Source organism: Ovis aries, chromosome 3 (genome assembly GCF_016772045.2).
Source record: "Ovis aries strain OAR_USU_Benz2616 breed Rambouillet chromosome 3, ARS-UI_Ramb_v3.0, whole genome shotgun sequence".
In the NCBI taxonomy this organism is placed as follows: Eukaryota; Metazoa; Chordata; class Mammalia; order Artiodactyla; family Bovidae; genus Ovis; species Ovis aries.
The window spans coordinates 188,017,251-188,040,897 of record NC_056056.1 but is presented as its reverse complement, the minus strand read 5'-3'; the positions used below and the strand labels follow the sequence as shown (position 1 = coordinate 188,040,897).

At 39.3% G+C, this 23,647-nt stretch overlaps 1 protein-coding gene across 1 annotated transcript in view; it reads left to right on the top strand.

Annotated features, from left to right (window-relative positions):
- Positions 1 to 3,523: 3,523 nt before the first annotated feature.
- The window catches only part of SMCO2 (single-pass membrane protein with coiled-coil domains 2), an 86,812-nt gene continuing 66,688 nt past the window's right edge, over positions 3,524 to 23,647 (top strand). The window contains exon 1 of the mRNA XM_042247382.1: positions 3,524 to 3,813. Within this exon, the coding sequence (XP_042103316.1) occupies positions 3,524 to 3,813 (290 nt within the window). The remainder of the gene's footprint in view (positions 3,814 to 23,647) is intronic.

Here is a 23,647-nt window from a genome sequence, read left to right as displayed (position 1 = left end):
AGCTAGAAGATCCTGCATGCTACAACTAAGACCTCGCTCAGCCAAATAAATAAAACCACTGGGAAGGGAGTTACATATTACTTTACACATTTTAGGGTGTGTTCATCAGGGTGTGCTAACTGCTATAGCAACTCTAAAATATCAATGGCTTAACCTGGTCAAGGTTTCCTTCTGCTCATATCGCACCCAATGTCATCAACACTGTCGGTCTCTCTGACTCTATTTGTCTCTGTTCTTTGCCTCTCCCTCTTTCCAGCTCTCAGCTCTGTTTTTCTCTAAGTGAGTTTTATTCTCTAATGGACCTTCTCCCCATACTGATGCTCAAAACCTCCAAGCACATATTGCTCTTGTACCTGGCAATTAACAATCAAAAGAGAGCTTCTCTGTTTCCTAGTAACTCCCAGAAAAATCTCCATTGATCAGGCCTCTGTTTCAGCTTGGCTCACATGGACTCTCTTCTGTGGTCAGTGGGCTGGAATGAATATACAGATGGCCAGGCTTTGGTCCCATGACCAAACCTAAGTTAAAAGGCATCCTTGAAAGGGAAATCATGTCAAAAATAGCCAACTGCCCGACCCAACTGCCCAGGTCCAGGAAGGAATAGGGATGTAGGCAGAAGGAACAATGGAAAACTCGTAATTCTGGAGAGTTGATGATTTCCTAGAATTGTGAGTTTAGGTTATGCGAGCCTCAAGTATTTTCAGATTGTTTGGTTTTGTTGGTTGGTTTTTTTCTTTTTTTGAGGGTGGGGGTAGCGTGTGTGCCTACTCAGTCATGCAGTAGTGTCCAACTCTTTGCAATCCCATAGGCTGTAGCCCACCAGGCTCCTCTGTCCATGGGATTTTCCAGGCAACACTGGAGTCAGTTGCCATTTCCTACTCCAGAAGATCTTGTTGATTAAGGGATCAAACCTGCATCACACGTTATATCATACGTTTGTAAGCCTTGGCTACCTCTTTTATTTAATACCCAGCCACTAGTCAATTTGGAGGGCTCTGACCATAGCTTCAAACAAAACTAGTGGAAGTGATGGAATTCCAGTTGAGCTGTTTCAAATCCTAAAAGACGATGCTATGAAAGTGCTACATTCAATATGCCAGCAAATTTGGAAAACTCAGCAGTGGCCACAGGACTGGAAAAGGTCAGTTTTTATTCCAATCCCAAAGAAAGGCAATGCCAAAGAATGCTCAAACTACCACACAATTGCATTCATCTCACATGCTAGCAAAGTAATGCAAAAATTCTCCAAGCCAGGCTTCAAGAGTATGTGAACTGTGAACTTCCAGATGTTCAAGCTGGACTTAGAAAAGGCAGAGGAACCAGCGATCAAATTGCCAACACCCGTTGGATCACCAAAAAAGTGAGAGAGTTCCAGAAAAACATCTATTTCTGCTTTATTGACTATGCCAAAGCCTTTCACTGTGTGGATCACAAATAACTATGGAAAATTCTTAGAGAGATGGAAATATCAGACCACCTGATCTGCCTCCTAAGAAATCTGTATGCAGGTCAAGAAGCAACAGTTAGAACTAGACATGGAACAACAGACTGGCTCCAAATAGGAAAGGACTACGTCAAGGCTATATATTGTCATTCTGCTTATTTAACTTATATGCAGAGTACATCATGAGAAATGCTGGACTGGAAGAAGCACAAACTGGAATCAAGATTGTCGGGAGAAATATCAATAACCTCAGATATGCAGATGACACCAGCCTTATGGCAGAAAACGAAGAAGAACTAAAGAGCCTCTTAATAAAAATGAATGAGGAGAGTGAAAAAGTTGGCTTAAAACTAAACATTCAGAAAACTAAAGATTGTGGCATCTGGCCCCATCACTTCATGGCAAATAGATGGGGAAACAATGGAAACAGTATCATACTTTATTTTGGGGGGCTCCAAAATCATTGCAGATGGTGACTGCAGCCGTGAAATTAAAAGATGCCTACTCCTTGGAAGAAAAGCTATGACCAACCTAGACAGCATATTAGAAAGCAGAGATGTTACTTTGTCAAGAAAGGTCCATCTAGTCAAGGCTATGGTTTTTTTCAGTAGTCATGTATGGATGTGAGAGTTGGACTATAAAGAAAGCTGAGCACCAAAGAATTGATGCTTTTGAACTGTGGTGTTGGAGAAGACTCTTGAGAGTCCCTTGGACTGCAAGGAGATACAACCCATAAATCCTAAAGGAAATCAGTACTGAATATTCACTGGAAGGACTGATGCTGAAGCTGAAACTCCAATACTTTGGCCACGCGATGCGAAGAACTGACTCCTTGGAAAAGACCCTGATTCTGGGAAAGATTGAAGGAGGGAGGAGAAGGGGATGACAGAAGATGAGATGATTGGATGGCATCACCAACTTAATGGACATGAGTTTGAGTAAACTCTGGGAGTTGGCGATGGACAAGGGAAGCCTGGTGTGCTGCAGTCCATGGGGTCACTAAGAGTCAGACACGACTGAGCAACTGAACTGAACTGACCATAGCTTAAGTAAGTGTGTGTTGAGACAGACCACAAAAAGTTGTTAAATCCTTGTCCACCTATGTGTTTCTGGCATTGAATTGAAACGTGGGCAGTCCTAGCACTTGGCTGACTGTTAAGCAGTCTTTCCCATATGTCTTCCCTGGTGGCTCAGATAGTAAAGAACCGTCCTTCAATGTAGGACACCTGGGTTCAATCCCTGAGTCAGGAAGTTCCCCTGGAGGAGGACATGGCAATCAACTTCAGTATTCTTGCCTGGAGAATTCCATGGACAGAGGAGCCTGATGGGCTACAGTCCATGGGATCACAGAGTCAGACACGACTAAGTGACTAACACACACACACACACACACACACACACACACACACACCTATCAAGGGAGAAATCTGTTGCATATTATCTTGAGTGTAAATACATCAAAATAATTTTTGTTATATAATATTTTTTAAAACACATAAATAAAAAGCCTAGATTATGTAAACTTATAATTTAAGTGAACTCTTGGAAATCTCATTTACTACTTGGTTGAGTGAGCAGTAACCCTAAAAACTTCCTATCAGAACTGACATCTAGACCAATAGCATATGATTACTTGATTGTTCAATTATTTGTGGGAATCCATTGTATTCTATTTAACAAAGATCAAGAAAGACATAGTTACAGTGCCTGAAATATCTTCTCAGGGAGGCAAGAAAATGGATGGATACATGTCAGATTATATGTAAGATAATAAAGTTCATAATATTTACATAGAAAAAATGCTATTCTGTTTCTTTATAATAACATTAGTAGCATGTTTTGTTTTTGTTAGATTGGTGCAAAAGGAATTGCAGTTTTGCATTGTTGAAATTTGCCCTCTGATATTGAAATACATTCTTAAATAAATCTGGTTATGTTACACATCATTTTAATGCACATTTCTCACTTTATTTTTTGTTTTGCTAATGACTTACTACTTGCTGTCTGTATTTATTTTATACTATAAAAATGATGTTAGACAAAAAGCAAACTCAAGGGATTTTTTTATTCAAGTTCAAAATGGGTGGTAAAGCAGCAAAGACAACTCACAATATCAACAACATTTTTGACCCAGAAACTGCTAACCAACATATAGTGCAGTGGTGCTTCAAGAAATTTTACAAAGGAGATGAGAGCCTTGAAGATGAGCCTAGTGGCTGGGCATCAGAAGCTGACAACGACCAACTGAGAGCCATCATTGAAGCTTATCCTCTTACAACTACAAGAGAAGTTGCTAAAGAGCTCAACATCAACCATTCTACAGTCATTCAATGTTTGAAGCAAATTGGAAAGGTGAAAGACCTCCATAAGTGGGTGACTCATGAGTTGACTGAAAATTTAAAAAAATCATTGTTTTAAAGAGTTGCCATCTCTTATTCTGTACAACAAACCTTTTCTCAATTGGATTGTGACATGCAATGAAAAGTGGATTGTACACAACAACCAGCGATGACCAGCTCAGAGGCTGGACCAAGAAGCTCCAAAGCACTTCCCAAAGCCAAACTTGCACCAAAAAAGGTCATGGTCACTGTCTGGTGGTCTACTGCCAGTCTGACCCACTATTTCTGAATCCCAACGAAACCATTACATCTGAGAAGTATGCTCAGCAAACTGATGAGATACCCCGAAAACTGCAGCCCCTGCAGCAGTCAACAGAAAGGGCCCAGTTCTTCTCCACAACAATGCCTGACCACATGTCGCACAGCCAACACTTCAAAAGTTGAATGAATTGGGCCTCGCCCATCGCATTCACCTGACCTCTCACCAACTGACTACTACTTCTTCAAGCATCTCAACAACTTCTTGCATGGAAAACCTTTCCACAACCAGCAGGAGACAGAAAAATGTTTTCCAAGAGTTTGTCAAATCCCGAGGCATGGATTTTTACACTACCGGAATAAACAAACTTATTTCTCATTGGCAAAAATGTGTTGATTGTGTAATGGTTCTTATTTTGACTAATAAAGATGTGTTTGAGCCTAGTTACAATGATTTAAAGTTCACAGTCTGAAACCACAATTAACTCGTACCAACCAATCAATTAGTTTTATGATTATAAAGGAACTTTATATTCCTTATTGAAAATTCAGAAATACCAAAAAAAGGCGGTCTGCAATCAAGGGGGTGGAGTACAGGGATGTGGAGCTCACCCCCCTACCACAAGTACATCAAAAGTACATCTACATACAGAACAGTTCTCACAGAATGCCAACTGATCACTGTGAGAAAGCCTCTGACACCTGAACAGATAAGAGAGATCTCCATGTAACTGAGTAGGATGAAAGAGAAAAAAAGGAAATGGAATGGGTTGCCATTCCCTCCTCCAGGGGATCTTCCCAACCCAGGGGTTACACCTAGGTCTCCTGCATTGCAGGCAGATTCTTTACCATCTGAGACACCAGAGAAGCCCCCATTCCTGATGGGAACACAAAGGAGGCAGGAACTGCCACCACAGCCTCTTTCCCCATGCACCTGCTGCCACCTCTGAGGGATCTTGTGCCAGCCACCACCTTGGAGGCTCTAGGAACAGGTACCAGTGGGTTGACCACACACAGAGTGGGGCTGAAATCATAGCAAACCCCAGGGCCTGCATGACTTAGTGCGCAGGGCTGAAATGTCTCCCTGTAGCTGCACAAACCATAGATTTATGGTCTCTGCTACGAGCTTTGTAAACTCAGAGTCTGTGGGACATCCAAGTGGACATGAGTGCTTCTGCAGCTGGGATAGGTCTGGCCTTAGCAACTGTGAACTTTGAGGGCACATACACTGGGGGCTGGGCTGGGCCAAGGTCTGCGCTTCCTCCTTAGCTCCCCTGGGGTGTCTAGATGCATGAGCATGGCAATCCTGGGACCTGACTTCAGTGGATCAGTTCTGGTGGAAAAAATGCCTGAGGGATACCAAAACTGATTGTCATTATTCTTACAATTGAGGTGTGGGGCCAAGGGCAGTACTCACAGCAGAGTACTTTGTGAGCCTACACAATGGGTGGCAGGCTCCAATCCCACTTACATGGAACCTCAGCTCAGAAACACAGCTCAGAAATGGATTTGGAGTCTTCAACTGCAACAGCTAGGAAGCAGACCGTACCTGTGACAGGGCTGTGACACCACTGAGCAAAAAGGAGGACCAGTTAGTTGCTGGTCACCCAACACCAGTCACTCCCTCTTATTAGGGGATAATGGCCAGGACACACTGAAGAAAGAGATGACAGGCATACATACTAAAACAGCCCTCATATCAAAAATACTAAACCCATGCAGGGTAAAATTGGATCCTCGCATATAAAAATAGCCCTCCAAGACTATAGTAAATAATTATTTCTCCTTAACTCACAGAGCAAGAGAAATATGAGTAAAATGAAGAAGCATAGGAACTACTTCCAGTTAAAAGATCAAGAGAACTCTCCTGAAAGGACAAAAGTGAAACAGACTTCTTTACTCTGACTTCAAAGTAAGTCTTCAAAGACTCTGAGTTCAAAAAGGAGCTAATAAAAATATTGAAGGAATTAAGAAAGACTATCAATAGAAATGCAGATTATTGTAAAAAGGCACTAGAAGCTATAAAGATGAGCCAAGAAAAATTAGAAAACTCATTTGCTGAGACAAAAGGTGAGCTATAGGCAATGAATAGCAGATTGATTAATGTGGAAGAATGAATATGTGACCTGGAAGACAAAATAATAGAAATCACCCAATTAGAACAGCAGACAAAAAGCCAAAAAACAAAAATGACAGCAATAAAAGAGACATATGGGATACCATAAAGCATGCCAAACTATACATAATAGGAATTCCAGAAGGAGAAGAAAGAGAAACAGAGACCAAAAATGTATCTGAAGAAATTATAGCTGAAAACATCCTACTCCTAAAGAAGGAAATATATCCATATACAGGAAGCACAGAGGGTCCCAAATAAGATGAACCCAAACTGAACTACACCAAAACATATAATTAAAATGGCAAAAGTAAAGAGAAGATTATCAAACTTCCTTGGTGGTCCAGTGGTTAAGAATCTGCCTGCCAATGCAGGGGACACAGATTTGATTCCTGGTCTGGGAGGATTCCATATGCCATGGGGCAACTAAGCCTGTGTGCCACAACTGCTGAGCCTGTGGTCTCGAGGCCATGAGCTACACCTACTGAGCCCACATGATGCCCTAGAGCCTGTGCTCCACAATAGGAGACGCCACTGCAGTGAGAAACCTGCACACTCAAAGAGGGTAGCCCCCATTCGCCACAACCAGAGAAAGCTTATATGCAGCAATGAAGACTCAGCACAGACAAAAATAAATAATTATTTAAAAAAAAAAAAAGAGGAATCTTAGGGTAGCAAGAGAAAAACAAAGACTTAATTACAAGTGAATCCCCATAAGGCTATCTCTGATTTCTTTACAGAAATATTGTAGTCCAGAAGGGAATGTAAAGATATATTCAAAGTCTTGAAAGGGGAAAATCTGCAACCTAGCTTACTCTACTCAGCAAGATTACAATTTAGAATAGAAGGAGAGAAAAAGAGTTTCTCAGACAGGCAAAATCTGAAAGAATACAGCAATACTAAACATATCCTAAAAAATATTGAAAGGTCTCTTTAAGCGATTAAACAAGATTCTATAGGAAACAGAAAATCACAATTAGGAAGTGAATCACTTAGTAAGCCATTGCACATATTTTTAAAAATCGAGAAAAAGATTTTTGAGACAATGATAACCATAACAAACAGCAAAAGGATAAACATGAAGATGTAAAAGAGGACATCAAAAATCATAAAATGTGGAGGAGAGTAAGAAAATATAGATTTTTTTCTCCTATAATGTGTTTGAACATATATGAATTTCAGTCCATAGCAAGTAGATATAGGAAGGCGTTAACAATACTTGAAAAGTGAAAATCAAAAACATACAACAGATTCACAAAAACTGAAAAGAAGAGAACATAAGCATAACAGAAAAGGAAATCATTAAACCACAGAAGGAAAAACAAAAAGAAAGGAACAAAGAAGAAAGAAAGAATCCACTGGAAAAAAGGTTTAAACTGGTAATAAATACATATCTATCAAAAATTACCTTAAGTGTCAATGGACTAAATGTACCAATCAAAAGACAGTGTCAGATTCCAGCATAAAACTGGAAACCAATCACAGAAAAATGAGGGGAAAAAAAGGATTACATGGAAAATGAATGGCATCTTACTAAAAAACTGATGTGTTGATGAAATCAAAGAGGAAATTTAAAAATACCTTGAGACAAATGACAATAAAAACACAACCATACAAAATCTGTAGGAAGCAGCAAAAGCAGTTCTTAGAGGGAGGCTCATAATGACACAGGCCTTCCTCACAAACCAAGAAAATTTCAGATGAACAACCTGATCTACCACCTAAAAGAATTAGAGAAAGAACAAACAAAACCAAAAGTCCAAAAAAGGAAGGGAACAATAACAATCAGAGGGGAAATAAATAAAATAGAGATTAAAAAATAGAAAAAATCAATTAAACCAAAAGCTGGTTCTTTGAAAGGGTAAAAAAAATTGACAAATCTCTGGCCAGACTAACTAAGAAGAAAAGAGAGGGAACCTAAATAAATAATATAAAAAGTGAAAAAGAAATAACAACTGATGCCACAGAAATTTTAGAAACCATAAGAGAATACTATGAAGAATTATATGCCAACAAACTCAACAATCTATGAGAAATAGTCAAGTTCCTAGAAATATACCACCCACCAAAACTGAATCAAGAAGAAATAGATAATCTGAACAGACGAAACGCTAGAAGTAAAACAAAATCTGTAATTCTAAAACTCCCTACAAACAAAAGTCCAGGGCCAGATGGCTTCACAACCAAGTTCTACCAAACATACAAAGAGGAACTTTTACTGATCCTTATCAAACTCTTCCAAAAGATTGAAAAGGAGGGAACATTCCCAAAGGCATTCTATGAAGCCACCATCACCCTGATACCAAAACCAGGCAAAGACACTACCAAAAAAGAAAATTACAGGCCAATATCTTTCATAAATATGGATATGAAAGTTCTTAACAAAATATTAGCAAACTGAATTTAAAAATATGTAAAAAATCATATACCATGACCAAGTTGAATTCACTTCAGGGTCACAAGGATGGTTCAACATACACAGATCAATGTGATACACCACATCAACAAGAGAAAAGACCAAAACCACATGATGATCTTAATAGATGCAGAAAGAGTATTTGACAAAATTCAACATCCATTCATGCTAAAAACTCTTACCAAAGTGGGTATAGAGGGAACATATCTCAACATAATAAAAGCTACTTATGACAAACCCACAGCCAATATAAAACTCAACAGTGAAAAGCTGAAAGGCTTCTTACTGAAATCTGGAATAAGACAAAGCTGCCCACTCTCATCACTTCTATTCAACATAGTACTGGAAGTCCTACCTACATCAATCAGACAAAAAGAGACAAAATGTATCCAAATTGGAAGGGAAGAGGTTAAATTGTTATTAACACAGATGACATAATACTGTATATAGAAAATCCTAAAAACTCCACACAAAAGCTACTAGAACTGATAAATTATTTCAGCAAAATAGCAAGATATAAGATTAACATACAGAAACCAGTTTCATTTCTTTACACTAACAATGAAATGTCAAAAAGGGAAGGTAAAAAAATAATTCCTTATAAAATCACATCTTAAAAAAAAATACTTAGGAATAAAACTGAACAAGGAGGTAAAAGACTTACATGCTGAAAACTTTAAATGGTAATAAAGGAAATTGAAGATGATTCAAAGAAATGGAAAGATAACAGTGCTCTTAGATTGGAAGAATTAATATTGTTAAAATTGCAATATTACCCAAAGCAATCTGAAGATTTAATGTGATTCCTATCAAATTATCCATAACATTTTTTCATGGAACTAGAACAAATAATCCCCAGATTTATATATTTTATAAATATATAAAAATATAAAAGACCCAGAATTGCTAAAGCAATCCTGAAGAAAAGGAACAAAGCAGGAGGCCTAACCCTCCAAGACTTCAGACAATACTACAAAGCTACAGTATTCAGAAAAGTGTAGTACTGGCATGAAGACATTCATGTGGCTCAGTGGAACCGAATAAAGAGCTGAGATATAAACCCCACACCCCTATGGTCAATTAATCTTCAACAGAGGACACAAGAATATACAGTGGAGGAAAGATAGTCTCTTGAGCAAGTGGTATTGGGAAAGTTGGACAGCTTGCATGCAAATCAATGAACACACCCTTACACTGCACAGAAAAGTAAACTCAAAATGGCTTAAAGACACATGACACCCTAAAACTCCTAGAAAAGAACACAGGCAAGTCAATCTCTTACAATGAGAATGTTAAAGAAATCATACCAATGTTTTCTTAGATCAGTCTCCCAAGGCAATTGAAATAAAACCAAAAATAAACAAATGGGACCTAGTCAAACTTATAAGCTTTTGCATAGCAAGGAAACCATACACAAAATGAAAAGACAACCTACAGAATGGGAGAAATTACTTGTAAATGATGCAAACAGCAAGGGCTTAATTTCCAAAACCATAAAATCACATCCAATAAAATACTTAGGAATAAACCTAAGCAAGGAAGTAAAAGACTTACATGATGAAAACTTCAAAATGGTAATAAATATCCAAATATTTACTTAATATCATTAAATAAATGATTATTAATATTAATTCTATTAATATCAATTGTTTATAATTCTTTATAGTACTAATAATTGGTTGTTAATGTTAATATATAATTCTAATAATGATAATGTAAATAAATATTATTATTTAATATTCCAATTATTCATCCAAAATATACAAAAAGCTCATACAATGCAACAGGAACCACAACAAAAACAACCCAATCAAAAAATGGGTAGGAGACCTAAATAGACATTTCTCCAGAGAAGACATATAAACACATGAAGATGGCCAACAGACACATGGAAAGATGCTCAATGTCACTATTATTACAGAAAGCAAATCAAACCTACATTGAGTTACCACTTCACACCAGTCAAAATGGCCACTGTTAGAAATTTACAAATAACAAATACTGGAGAGATTGTGGAGAAAATGGACCCTCTTACACTGTTGGTGGGAATGTAAGTTGGTGTAGCCAGTATGGAAAAGAGTATAGAGGTTCCTCAGAAAAATTAAAAATAGAGTTGCCATATGACCCAGCAAGCTAATTCTTGGGCATGTCTGTTGCGTGTGTTAGTCGCTCAGTCGTGTCTGACTCTTTACGACCCCATGGATTGTAGCCCACCAGGCTCCTCTGTCCATGAAATTCTCCAGGCAAGAATATTGGACTGGGTTGCCAGTTCTTGCTCCATTCTTGGGCATATATCCAGACAAAACTATAACTCAAAAAAGACGCATGCACCCTTATGTTCATAACAGCACTATTCACAATAGCCAAGACAAACAGAAACAACCTAAACATCCATCGACAGATGAGTGGATAAAGAAAATGTAATACATGCATACAATGAAATACTACTCAGACACAAAAATAATGAAATAATACCGTTTGCAGCTACATGGATGGACCTAGAGATTATCATGTTAGGTGACTAAGTCAGACAGAGAAAGACAAATGAAATCACTTAAATGTAGAATCTAAAATATGACATAAATGAACTCAACTATGAAACAGAAATAGACCCACAGATATAAACAGATTCCTAGTTGCCAAGAAGGTTTTGGGATGGGGAAAGAAAGCATTAGGAGTTTGGGATTAGCAGATGCAAACTATTATATACAGACTGGATAAACAACATGGTCCTGCGATATAGTATAGGGAACTATATTTGATGCTGTGTGATAAACCATAATGGAAAATAAAATGTAAAAGAATGTATATATAACTGAACCACTTTCCTTTACAGCAGAAACTAACACAACACTGTATATTAACTGTACTTCAGTTTAAAAACGTGTAATGGTGAAAATGAAAACTAAAAAGAAATACAGACAAGTGCTAAGAAAAAAAATCACCTATAATTTGCATGTGCTTGCATGCTAAGTCACTTCAGTTGTGTCCAACTCTTTACAACCCCATGGACTATAGCCTGCCAGGCTCCTCTGTTCACAGGATTCTCCAGGCAAGAATACTGGAGTGGGCTGCCATGCCCTCCTCCAGGGATCTTCCCAACCCAGGAATTGAACCCATATCTCTTAACTCTCCTGCATTGGCGGGTGGGTTCTCTACCACTAGTGCCACCTTAGAAGCCTCTTATAATTTACTACCTAGTGAAAACCACATCTGACACTTGAATATTTCTTTTTTAGGCCCTTATATTATGGTGATTTTTAAAAGTTAGAATCCTGCTGTTTAGATAATTTTATTAGTCTTAATTTTTTTGTAGGAAAGTAAGAGATGGACGTGGAACAACAGACTGTTTCCAAATAGGAAAAGGAGTATGTCAAGGCTGTATATTGTCACCCTGCTTATTTAACTTATATGCAAAGTACATCATGAGAAACGCTGGGCTGGAGGATGCACAAGCTGGAATCAAGACTGCCAGGAGAAACATCAATAACCTCAGATAGGCAGATGACACCACCCTCATGGCAGAAAGTGAAGAGGAACTAAAAAGCCTCTTGATGAAAGTGAAAGAGGAGAGTGAAAAAGTTGGCTTAAAGCTCAACATTCAGAAAACTAAGATCATGGCATCCGGTCCCATCACCTCACGACAAATAGATGGGGAAACAGACTTTATTTTTGGGGGCTCCAAAATCACTGCAGATGGTGATGGCAGCCATGAAATTGAAAGACGCTTTCTCTTTGGAAGGGAAATCATGACCAACTAGACAGCATATTAAAAAGCAGAGACATTGCTTGTCAACAAAGGTCTGTCTAGTCCAGGCTATGGTTTTTCCAGTAGTCATGTATGGATGTGAGATTTGGACTATAAAGAAAGCTGAGTGCCGAAGAATTGATGCTTTTGAACTGTGGTGTTGGAGAAGACTCTTGAGAGTCCCTTGGACACAACCAGTCCATCCTAAAGGAAATCAGTCCTGGGTGTCCATTGGAAGGACTGATGTTGAAGCTGAAACTCCAATATTTTGGCCACCTGATGTGAAGAGCTGACTCATTTGAAAAGACCCTGATATTGGGGAAGATTGAAGGCAGGCGGAGAACGGGACGACAGAGGATGAGATGGTTGGATGGCCTCACCGACTCAACAGACATGAGTTTGGGTAAACTCCAGGAGTTGGTGATGGATAGGAAAGCCTGAAGTGCTGCAGTTCATGGGGTTGCAAAGAGTTGGACATGACTGAGTGACTGAACTGAACTGAAGAGATGTATATCAGTTAAAAGTCAGTATTGAAAGGCATAAAATTACCAAAAAATAGCTCGCTTATTGCTAATTCTCACTGTCCAGAACAATCACTTAAACTTTTTTCATTGTTGTTTTTTATGGTTATATATCTAAATGTAGTTTTATTGCCACTTCTTGATTTGTCCAGGATGGGTATAAAACAGGGAACCAACAATTTATTTAAAATATTCCCCTATTATGGAACATTTAGGATGTTTGGCAAGTTTTGCTATGGGTACTATGTCAGTTAACATCCTTCTACACAAATACATTTATTATTTTGTTTAGAATGAATTTTTTGAAATTTAATTACAGATCAAAATTGCCCAGTTTCCATTATGTGTGTATACAGTGTTTCTTCCAGAGTTAATTTTTACCCAGACTAAATATGTTGATTTTTTAAAAAAAATTTTGCTTTCTCAGAAAGAAAACTTTCACTGTATGATGCCGGGAACCCAAAGCCAGGGCTTGTGACAACCTAGAGGGGTGGGATGGGGAGGGAGGTGGGTGGGAGGTTCAAGAGGGAGGGGGCATATGTATTACCTATGGCTGATTCATGTTATATATGGCAGAAACCATCACAATATTGTAAAGTACTTATTTTCTAGTTAAAAATAAAAAAGAAAGAAAACTTCCTTTCCAAGATCATATAAGCACCCCTTCTAGGTGTCATGTGCTTTCATAATTTCACCCTAAAGTCTTCAACCCAGCTGAAGTTTATTTTAGCTGATAATCATACAGAAGTTTGTGTATTCGTTCCAAAATATTACCCACTTGCTCCATAATCATTCAGTGACTAGTCCCTTTCCCTCCTGTTTTGAAAAGTTACCTTTACCATCTTTTAAGTTCTCATACTGTACACTATTCGGGAACCTGCTTGGGAAAGAGGTGGTGGTGGTGGTGGGGAGGCGGGAGGGAAGAGACTTCCATACAGATTAACTACTGAGTTAATCTGTCTATTCTTCTGGCAGTACCAAACTGTTCCATTAAATGTAATAGAGTTTGATACTGATAGTATATCACCCACTTTTCTTCTGAAAGGTTCAGAACATGACTTTCCAAAACATGCTGCTTCGGCAGGTTATTTTAAGTTGAAGGCACTAGAGAAACAGCAGATACAGGAAGGGCTCTGTGACTGTCTGATCCTACCTAAAAGCAGAACACGAAATTTCCCCAAAGAATGGTGCCATCCCTGTGAAAGGAAGAGAAGAACATTATTACCAGAGATTGGAAATTGATGCTGAAATTTCCTGTCCAAACAGACCATCTAATATAATCCCAGGGACTTCCCTGGTGGTCCAGTGGCTAAGAATCTGCCTGCCAATGCAGGAGACATGAGTTCAGTCCCTGGTCTGGGGAGATTCCACATGCGGCGATGCGAGTAAGCCAGAACGCCGTTAATTACTGAGCCTGTACTCTAGAGCCCATTCTCCTTAACAAGAGAAGCCACCACAATGAGAAGCTCACACAGACCACAGGGGAGACCAAGCACAGCCAAACAAGAAAAAAGAATCTGCCTTACAGTGGAGGGGATACAGGTTCCAGATGTGAAGCCTGGTCAGGAAGCTAAGATTCCCACATGTCACAGGGCAACTAAACCCCTTTTGGGACTACACAGCCCACATACTCTGGAGCCTGCCCGCCACAACTAGAGAGAAGCCTGTGGGCCACAATTAAGACCAGAGGCAGCCCAAAAAAGAGGTCCAGTTCCAGCTGGCAGGCAAAACATAGGTTAAATTTAAAGTGCTATATATAAAGAGAAAAGAAATTTTAAAACATTACCCCAATCTTTCATTAGCTCCCTCCATTTAGTTCCTAGTCACTATCCCATGATATACCGCCCCCTGCCCGAGCTCCTGTGTCTTGTCACGTCCCCGCAATTTATCCTTCTTTGTGTAAAAATGGATTTAAGCTTTTGGGCCTAAGAGCTTCTTCGGGTTTTCTTTTTCTATCTGAATACTCTCATGTACACTCACAAAATTAAATCTGAATGCTTTTCTTTTGTTAACGTGTCTTTTGTCAATTGAATCCTCAGACCCATCACAGAACCTAACAGAGCAGAAGGAAGTCCTCCATCAACACTTTCTCATTCCTGTTTTCTGAAAAGTTTTAAAAATAAATATGTATTTCTATGTATTTATAAATTTATAAAATCATGTCAACAGTAGTCTTTTCTGATCTCAACATTTCTTCCTTAATAAACTTTTAAATTTATCAGACTACAAATAGATCACTTGAGTTAATTACACTTATGCTACAACTGAGTCTTTCAGGAATGGTGTTGATATGTTTAGCATTCTTCCACACTTTTGTTATATATAGAAGACACTTATTCTTGGAACAACCATCTGTCCAGTGCTACAGCTTGCCTTCCCTTAAATTGTTGACAATCTGAAGGAATAAGAATAAAATCTAAACTCTATTAAATTCTTACAATGGCAGGCACAGTTCCTAATCCTTTTATGTGTGTGAATTTAAGCTGCCTAACAACCCTGAAGATAAATGCTGGTATTGCCCCACTTTATACATGAGGAAACTGAGTCTCGGAGTTTAATAGCTCGACAATGTCGCTCTGCTCATAAGCTGTGGAGTTGGATCTAGACCTGATCTGCCCAGACTGGTGCTCTTAACCCTGCATTTCAGTAAACCCTTTGATCTGCTGTAGGACTCTCAGGGTGTTTCTACCTTCTCCCAACCCCCTCCTTAATGCACCACTATTTTTCTTTTCCTTTTTTAAAAAATATCTTTTAAATTACAAAACATACATCCAAATGTATTGTCTTAACCATTTTTAAGTGTACAGTTCAACAGGATTAGCTATATTCATGTTGTTATCCAATAGACCGCTACAACTTTTTCACTGTGCAAGACTGAAACTCTATACCCATTAAACAACTCCTTACTTCCTCCTGCTCTCAGCCTCTGACAGCCACTAGTCTACTCTCTGTTTCTGAAAGTTTGACTGCTTAAAATGTCTCATTTAAGTGGTGTGTGTATTCCGTTGCTCCGTAGTGTCTGACTCTTTTGGGACCCCATGGACTATATAGCCCACCATGCTCCTCTGCCCATGGAATTTTCCAGGCAAGAATATTAGAGTGAGTTGCCATTTCCTCCTCCAGGGGATCTTCCCAACTCAGGGATCAAATACACGTCTTTTGTGTCTCCTACTTTGGCAGGTGGATTCTTTACCATTTGACAGAGGAGTCTGGTGGGCAGCAGTCCACGGGGTCACAAAAGAGTCAGACAGGACTGAGTAACTAACACTTTCACTTTTAGCACCACCTGGAATATCTCATGTAAGTGGAGTTATACAGTATTTATTTTTTGACTGGCTTATTGTCTCCAAGTTTCATCTATGTTGTAGCTTATGCCAGAATTTTATTTTTAAGGCTGAATTTCACTTTCACTTTTCACTTTCATGCATTGGAGAAGAAAATGGCAACCCACTCCAGTGTTCTTGCCTGGAGAATCCCAGGGATGGGGGAGCCTGGTGGGCTGCCGTCTATGGGGTCGCACAGAGTCGGACACGACTGAAGTGACTTAGCAGCGGTAGCAGCAGCAATATTCCATTATATGTATATAACATGCTTTTCTTTGTTTATCCTTCAATAAATATTTGCTTGTATCTCTTGCCTGTAAAATCACATGGATGGAGAGCCTGGTAGGCTGCAGTCCATGGGGTCGCTAAGTGTCGGACACGACTGAGCAACTTCACTTTCACTTTTCACTTTCATGCATTGGAGAAGGAAATGGCAACCCACTCCAGTGCTCTTGCCTGGAGAATCCCAGGGATAGGGGAGCCTGGTGGGCTGCCATCTACGGGGTCGCACAGGGTTGGACACGACTGAAGTGACTTAGCAGCAGCAGCAGCTTGGCTGTCGTGAATAATGCTTTTATGAACATGGGTGTACAAATATCTCTTCTAGATCCCACTTTTAATTCTTTTGGTTAGATACTCAGAAGTGGGATAGCTGGATTATATGTGGTAGTTCTATGTTTAGTTTTTTGAAGAAATTCTGTGCTGTTTTCTGTAGTGGCTGTACTAGTTTACATCCCTACCAGCAATACAGAGTTCTGATTTCTCCACATCCAAATAACACTCGTTATTTTGTTTCGCTTTTCTTGTAGTACTTATCCTAATGGGTGTGAGATGATAGCTCCTTGGGTTTTTATTTTAATTATTAGAATATAGTTGATTTATCACTGTGGTTTTGATTTGCATTTCTTTAATTATTTGTGATATTGTGCATCTTTTTATATGCTTGTTAGCCATTTGTAAATCTGCTTTGAAGAAATGTCAAGTCTGTTGCTCACTTTTCAATCAAGATATTTTTTGCTATTGAGAGTTGTAGGAATTCTTTATATTTTAGATACTAACCCTTTACCAGGTACATGATTTGTAAGTATTTCCTCTCATTCTGTAGGTTGCCATGTCACTGTTAATTGTTTCTTTTGAGGCCCTGAAGGTTTTAAATTGATGCAATTTCCTTTATCTATTTTAACTGTTGTTGTCTGTTTTTGGTGCCTATTTACATCTCAGTTGCTGAAGGATATATCCAATCTATTGGAAAAGAAATATATTACAAATTTTAAAGACCATAGGGACATGAACTTTGAAAACTTTAGGAAATTTCTTGAAATAGGTAGTAAGGAAATTATATTTACCAATCATTACCTAGCAAATGTGAGGAGCTAACTTACACAATTACATAGGAAGAAATGGGACAAAGAAGAACCATACAGATGGTTTTTGCCTTTTTATTGAGTCAGCCACTTTATGTCTTTTGATTGAAGCATTTAGTCCATTGCCATTTAAAGCAATTATTGATAAATATGTACTTATTCTCATTTGTTACTTTATACTTGTTTTCTGGTTGGTTTGGTCATTTTCTGTTCTTTTTGTTTCTTTCTTGTGGCTTAATAATTTTCTTTAGCAATATCCTTTCTTTCTAGTTTTTGATTTGTGATACCATGGGGTTCATAGATATATTTACCTTTTTTAAACCGGTAGTCATTTCAGCTCAAACACATTCTAAAGGATCTACATTTTTCACTCCGCCCACCATGTTTTGTGTTTTTGATGTTGTATTTTACATCTTCCTATTTACCCCTTCACTGTTTATTGTATTTATACTTGATTTTACAATTTTTTTCTTTTAATTTTTTTTGTCTTTTAATCTTTTTACTAGCTTATTTAAGTGGTTGACCCGCAGTCTTTGCTACATGTTTGCCTTTATTCCTGGGATTTCCCTTTCCTATAGAGTCTTACTTGTTATAGTTTTTTCTTTTCCACTTAGAGAAGATCCTTTACCATTCCATTTAGGATACATTTAGTATTGATGGACTCTTAGTTTTTGCTTATCTGAGTTTTTTTTTAATCTCTTCTTCAGTTCTGAATGAAAATCTTGACAGGTAGAGTATCCTAAGTTGTAGATTTCTCCTGTTTAGGACTTTAAATATATCATACAACTCCCTTCTGGCTTGCAAAATTTCTGCAGAAAAGTAAGCTGATAGCCTTATGGGCATTCCTTCGCATTCAACTTTGTTTTTTCCCTTGCTGGTCTTAGAATTCTCTTTAACTTTTACCATTTTAGTTGTTATGTGTCTTGGTGTGGGTCTGCTTGTGTTCATATTATTTGGGATTCTTTGTGCTTTCTGTGCTTACTATACCTGCTTCCTATACCTGCGTGTCTGTTTCCTTCCACAGGTTTAGAAGTTTTCACCCATAATTTCACCAAATACATTTTGACCCCTTTCTCTCTTCTTCTTCTGGGACCCCTACAATGTGAGTGTTGGTACCCTTGATGTTGTCACAGAGGTCCCTTAAAATGTTCTGTTGTTACGACCCAATCAAAAAATGGGCCAAAGAACTAAACAGACATTTCTCCAAAGAAGACATACAGATGGCTAACAAACACATGAAAAGATGCTCAACATCGCTCATTATCAGAGAAATGCAAATCAAAACCACAATTAGATACCACCTCATGCCAGTCAGAATGGCTGCTATCAAAAAGTCTACAAACAATAAATGCTGGAGAGGGTGCGGAGAAAAAGGAACCCTCTTACACCGTTGGTGGGAATGCAAACTAGTAGAGCCACTATGGAGAACAGTGTGGAGATTCCTTAAAAAACTGGAAATAGAACTGTCATATGACCCAGCAATCCCACTGCTGGGCATACACACCAAGGAAACAAGAATTGAAAGAGACACGTGTACCCCAATGTTCATTGCAGCACTGTTTACAATAGCCAGGACATGGAAGCAACCCAGATGTCCATCAGCAGATGAATGGATAAGAAAGCTGTGGTACATATACACAATGGAATATTACTCAGCTATTAAAAAGAATGCATTTGAATCAGTTCTAATGAGGTGGATGAAACTGGAGCCTATTATACAGAGTGAAATACATCAGAAAGAAAAACACCAATACTGTATATTAATGCATATATATGGAATTTAGAAAGATGGTAACAATGACCCTATATATGAGACAGCAAAAGAGACACAGATGTAAAGAACAGACTTTTGGACTCTGTGTGAGAAGGTGAGGGTGGGATTTGAGAGAATAGCATTGAAACATGTATATTATCATATGTGAAATAGATCACCAGTCCAGGTTCAGTGCATGAGACAGGGTGCTCAGGGCTGGTGCACTGGGATGACCCTGAGGGATGGGATGGGGAGGCAGGTGGGAGGGGAGTTCAGGAGGGAGAACACACATACACCCATGGCTGATTCATGTCAATGTATGACAAAAACCACTATAATATTGTAAAGTAATTAGCCTCCAATTAAAATTAATTAATTAATTTAAAAAATAAAATAAAATATAACTCAGCCAAAAAATAAATAAAATTCTTCTATATCAAAAAATAAAATGTCCTGTTTTTAAAATTTATGGTTTCCTTTTTTTTTTTTTTTTTTTTGCTGTTCCCATTGGGTGATTTCCATTATTCTATCTTCCAGATCACTTGTGTTCTTCTGTATCACCTAGTCTGCTTTTAATTCCTTTTACTATGTTTTCCATTTCAGTTATTATATTCTTCAGTTGTTTTTTTTCCTAGTTCCTCATTAAAATTCACTGTGCGCATCTCTTTTCCCTAGTTCAGCTAGCATTTTTATTACTAATGCTTTAAACTCTGAAATTATTTTTGATTCACTAATTTCAGTTTTTTCCTTGTTCTTTCATTTTACCAATTTCTCTGTCTTCTCATTTTGCTTAGCTTTCTCTTATTCTGTGAAATTAGGGAAAACAGTTACCTATCCTGGTCTTAAAGGAGTATCTTTGTGTGGGAGTGTCCCTACATAGTCTGCATCAGCGCAGTGACTTTGGTGACGAGCTGGGTCTGAAGTGAGTATGAGCCACGTCTTCCCCCAGGGTGTGCTGGTAGCAATCACCTTGGAAGATGGTGGGGCTGGAGATGAAGGGGCTAGAGCCAGAGCCAGGCATGAGCTGGGGCTTCTTCTCTGATTAATGACCAATACCATCCCATTAGGGCAAGCTGGGTCCCAAGTTTCTGGAGAAGTCCTGAAGATCAAGTCCGAGCTGGCTGTCTCCCTTCTGAGTGTGTGGTCTTTCCCCTCTCAGCACTGGCACCTTTCCCCTCAAGGGGAGCAGTGCTGGAGCAAGGGGGGCTGGAGCGGGCACCCAGTGTGAACTGGGACCCACACGGGGGTGACTCTGGCACACCAGTTCCAAATTGCTCCTAATCGGCTGCCTCCACGTGTGCCAGGATTGACTGCCCTCACCTGGTTCAGCTTCTGTGCCAGGTCTGAGCTAGCGTCATCCTCCACAGCTGTGCACTCTGCTTCGGCCCAGCTGCCTTTACCCTACTGTTGAGCAATGCCATGGAGCACAAGGGGGCCGGAATGGGTGCTTGGCTAGGGCTGGGGCAGGGGTTGGGTAGTCACAGGAAACTTCCAATCTGCTTCCTCTGCCTTGTTTTGGGAGTAAGCCAGAGCATGTGTGCTCTTCATGGATGAACCCTAGGTTTCTTAGAGCCTCAGTCAGTTCCACTGGTTTTCAAACCACCTAAGGAGATGCATCCTCCCAGAGTTGGACCCCAGGGCTGAATGCGCAATAAAGCGGTTTGAACTGCTCACTCCGCAGGGCGGATCTCTGAACCTGCATGATCTTCCTACTCTTTTGTGTCCCCTCCTAAGGACACAAGTTCCTAATGTGATTGCTTCTCTTACCTTCCTGTTCCACTCCATGTGGATCATTCTCACAGTCTTGGTTGTAGAAGGGTCTTTCTGCCAGTCTCCCATTTGTTTTCAGTGAGATTTGCTCCACATGTAGATGTATTTTTGAAGTGTTTGTGGGGGGAAGGTGAGCTCTGGTTCCTCCTACTCTGCTATCTTGATCTCCTTCTATTTAATTTTTAATGACCAAAAAACCAAGAATTTTTTAAAAAGAGTATCATATCTCAAGCCAGGAATAAAAATTTCAAAAATGGGAGGGGGAGAAAGTTTTAAAATACTGTCCTGCTTTTAGTGATTGTCATAAACCAAAATGATAAAAAAAGATTGAATAAATAAATAAAAGGGGTGATATCATTATTAATAAGATATCTACCTGATATTTTATAACAAATGAGAAACATGGCCACTCAGGCCCCTAGCTAGAGTCTGACTCTAGGTTTTTATGTGTTATTAGAGTTTTTAGAGTTATTTTAATTCTAGATTTTTGTGTGTTCACATAGATACAGTTCTGGTGATTTTATTAAATTTATTAAGTTGGACCTTATCAAGGATTATAGAAAACAAATTGGCCCTTAAAAATCATAGCAGCAGTTGCTGTGAAAATGCAGGTTTGCAAAACATCTTAAGGCTTAATGTTTTTCACTTTCGGATATGTGTATGCGCAGGAATATCTGTTAAAAGAACTAAATCCAGCCTTTTTCTAACAGAGAAACATACTATATGGTGCAAAACCTTATAAAGAACTGTCTTTTAAAACATTATTTAACATGGAAATAGAATTCATTAAAACAAACATACAAACTCCACAATGGAGTTCTAAATATTTGGTACTAAGTAACATCAGCATCAGAGAAGGCAATGGCACCCCACTCCAGTACTCTTGCCTGGAAAATCCCATGGATGGAGGAGCCTGGTGGGCTGCAGTCCATGGGGTCGCTAAGAGTCGGACACGACTGAGCAACTTCACTTTCACTTTTCACTTTCATACATTGGAGAAGGAAATGGCAATCCACTCCAGTATTCTTGCTTGGAGAATCCCAGGGCCAGGGGAGCCTGGCAGGCTGCCGTCTATGGGGTCGCACAGAATCGGACATGACTGAAGCAACTTAGCAGCAGCAGCAACATCAGCATGGAAGTGAGGAATAGAACTATGGACTGAGGTTCGTGACATTGTTCAGGAGACAGGGATCAAGACTATGGTTTTTCCAGTGGTCATGTATGGATGTGAGAGTTGGACTGTGAAGAAAGCTGAGTGCCAAAGAACTGATGCTTTTGAACTGTGGTGTTGGAGAAGACTCTTGAGAGTCCCTTGGACTGCAAGGAGATCCAACCAGTCCATTCTAAAGGAGATCAGCCGTGGGATTTCTTTGGAAGGAATGATGCTAAAGCTGAAACTCCAGTACTTTGGCCACCTCATGCAAAGAGTTGACTCACTGGAAAAGACTTTGATGTTGGGAGGGCTTGGGGGCAGGAGGAGAAGGGAACGACAGAGGCTGAGATGGCTGGATGGAATCACTGACTCGATGGATGTGAATCTGAGTGAACTCCGGGAGTTGGTGATGGACTGGGAGGCTGGCGTGCTGCAATTCATGGGGTCGCAAAGAGTCAGACCAGACTGAACTGAAATGAACTGAACTGAACATCAGCATTACGTGAGAGCTTGTCAGAATGCAAGCTCACGGGCCTGCCCCCAGGCCTACTAGTTTAGAAACTGATTTAGGAATGAGACCAGGCAATCTGTTCTCTACCAGACTTTCCAGGTGATTCTGATACATGCTAAGGGTCAAGAATTATTACTCTATTTCACATGTGCTATTGGTTTGATCTATCTTACCTAGACTCTTGTGTTTCCCAGGTGGCACCGTGGTAAAGAATCTGCCTGCCAGTGCAGGAGACATTGTTTCGATCCCTGGCTTGGGAATATCCCCAGGAGAAGAAAATGGCAACCGACTCCAGTATTCTTGCCTGAAAAATCCCACAGACAGTGTTTGGTGGGCTGCAGTCCATGGGCTCCCAAAAGAGTCGCACACGACTGAGCGACTGAATGACAGCTTAGGCTATTTGAGGCATCTCATTCTGTGTGATCTTGATAATCATGGAATTTTCCCACATTTGAGCAAAATACAGAGGCTGTTTTCCAAATATAACATCTAATGAGCAATCAGAAATGACCCACTCTCTGTAGCAAAAGCGAGTATAGAGGTTGTCTCTGTATTTTTAGAGCACAAAAAGATTTGCTAGCATTTTCAGGAAAACAAACCAGCTATAAAAGATCCATTCTCTTATCCTTAGATTTTGATAATTAGTTTATAAATAACAAATCAAAGGGAAAAATTACAGGATAAGAGTATAGTATAGCTATGAAATTGACTAATTGTCTAAGCCAGCCTGAGAAGAAAATAGTGTAGCTATTCTCCAGCTATGAAAACAATCCAAACTTGTATAAATAGAAAGAGGACATTTTAAATAGCAGGGGCTGCCTCCAAGCCTTATAAATAAGAGGGCATCTTTGCTCTAGAGATTAAAGGGACATCCCTCCCCCGGGGCAGACTCAGTGACTGAGCCTCTGTGGGAGGCTGTCTGCATCTGGAA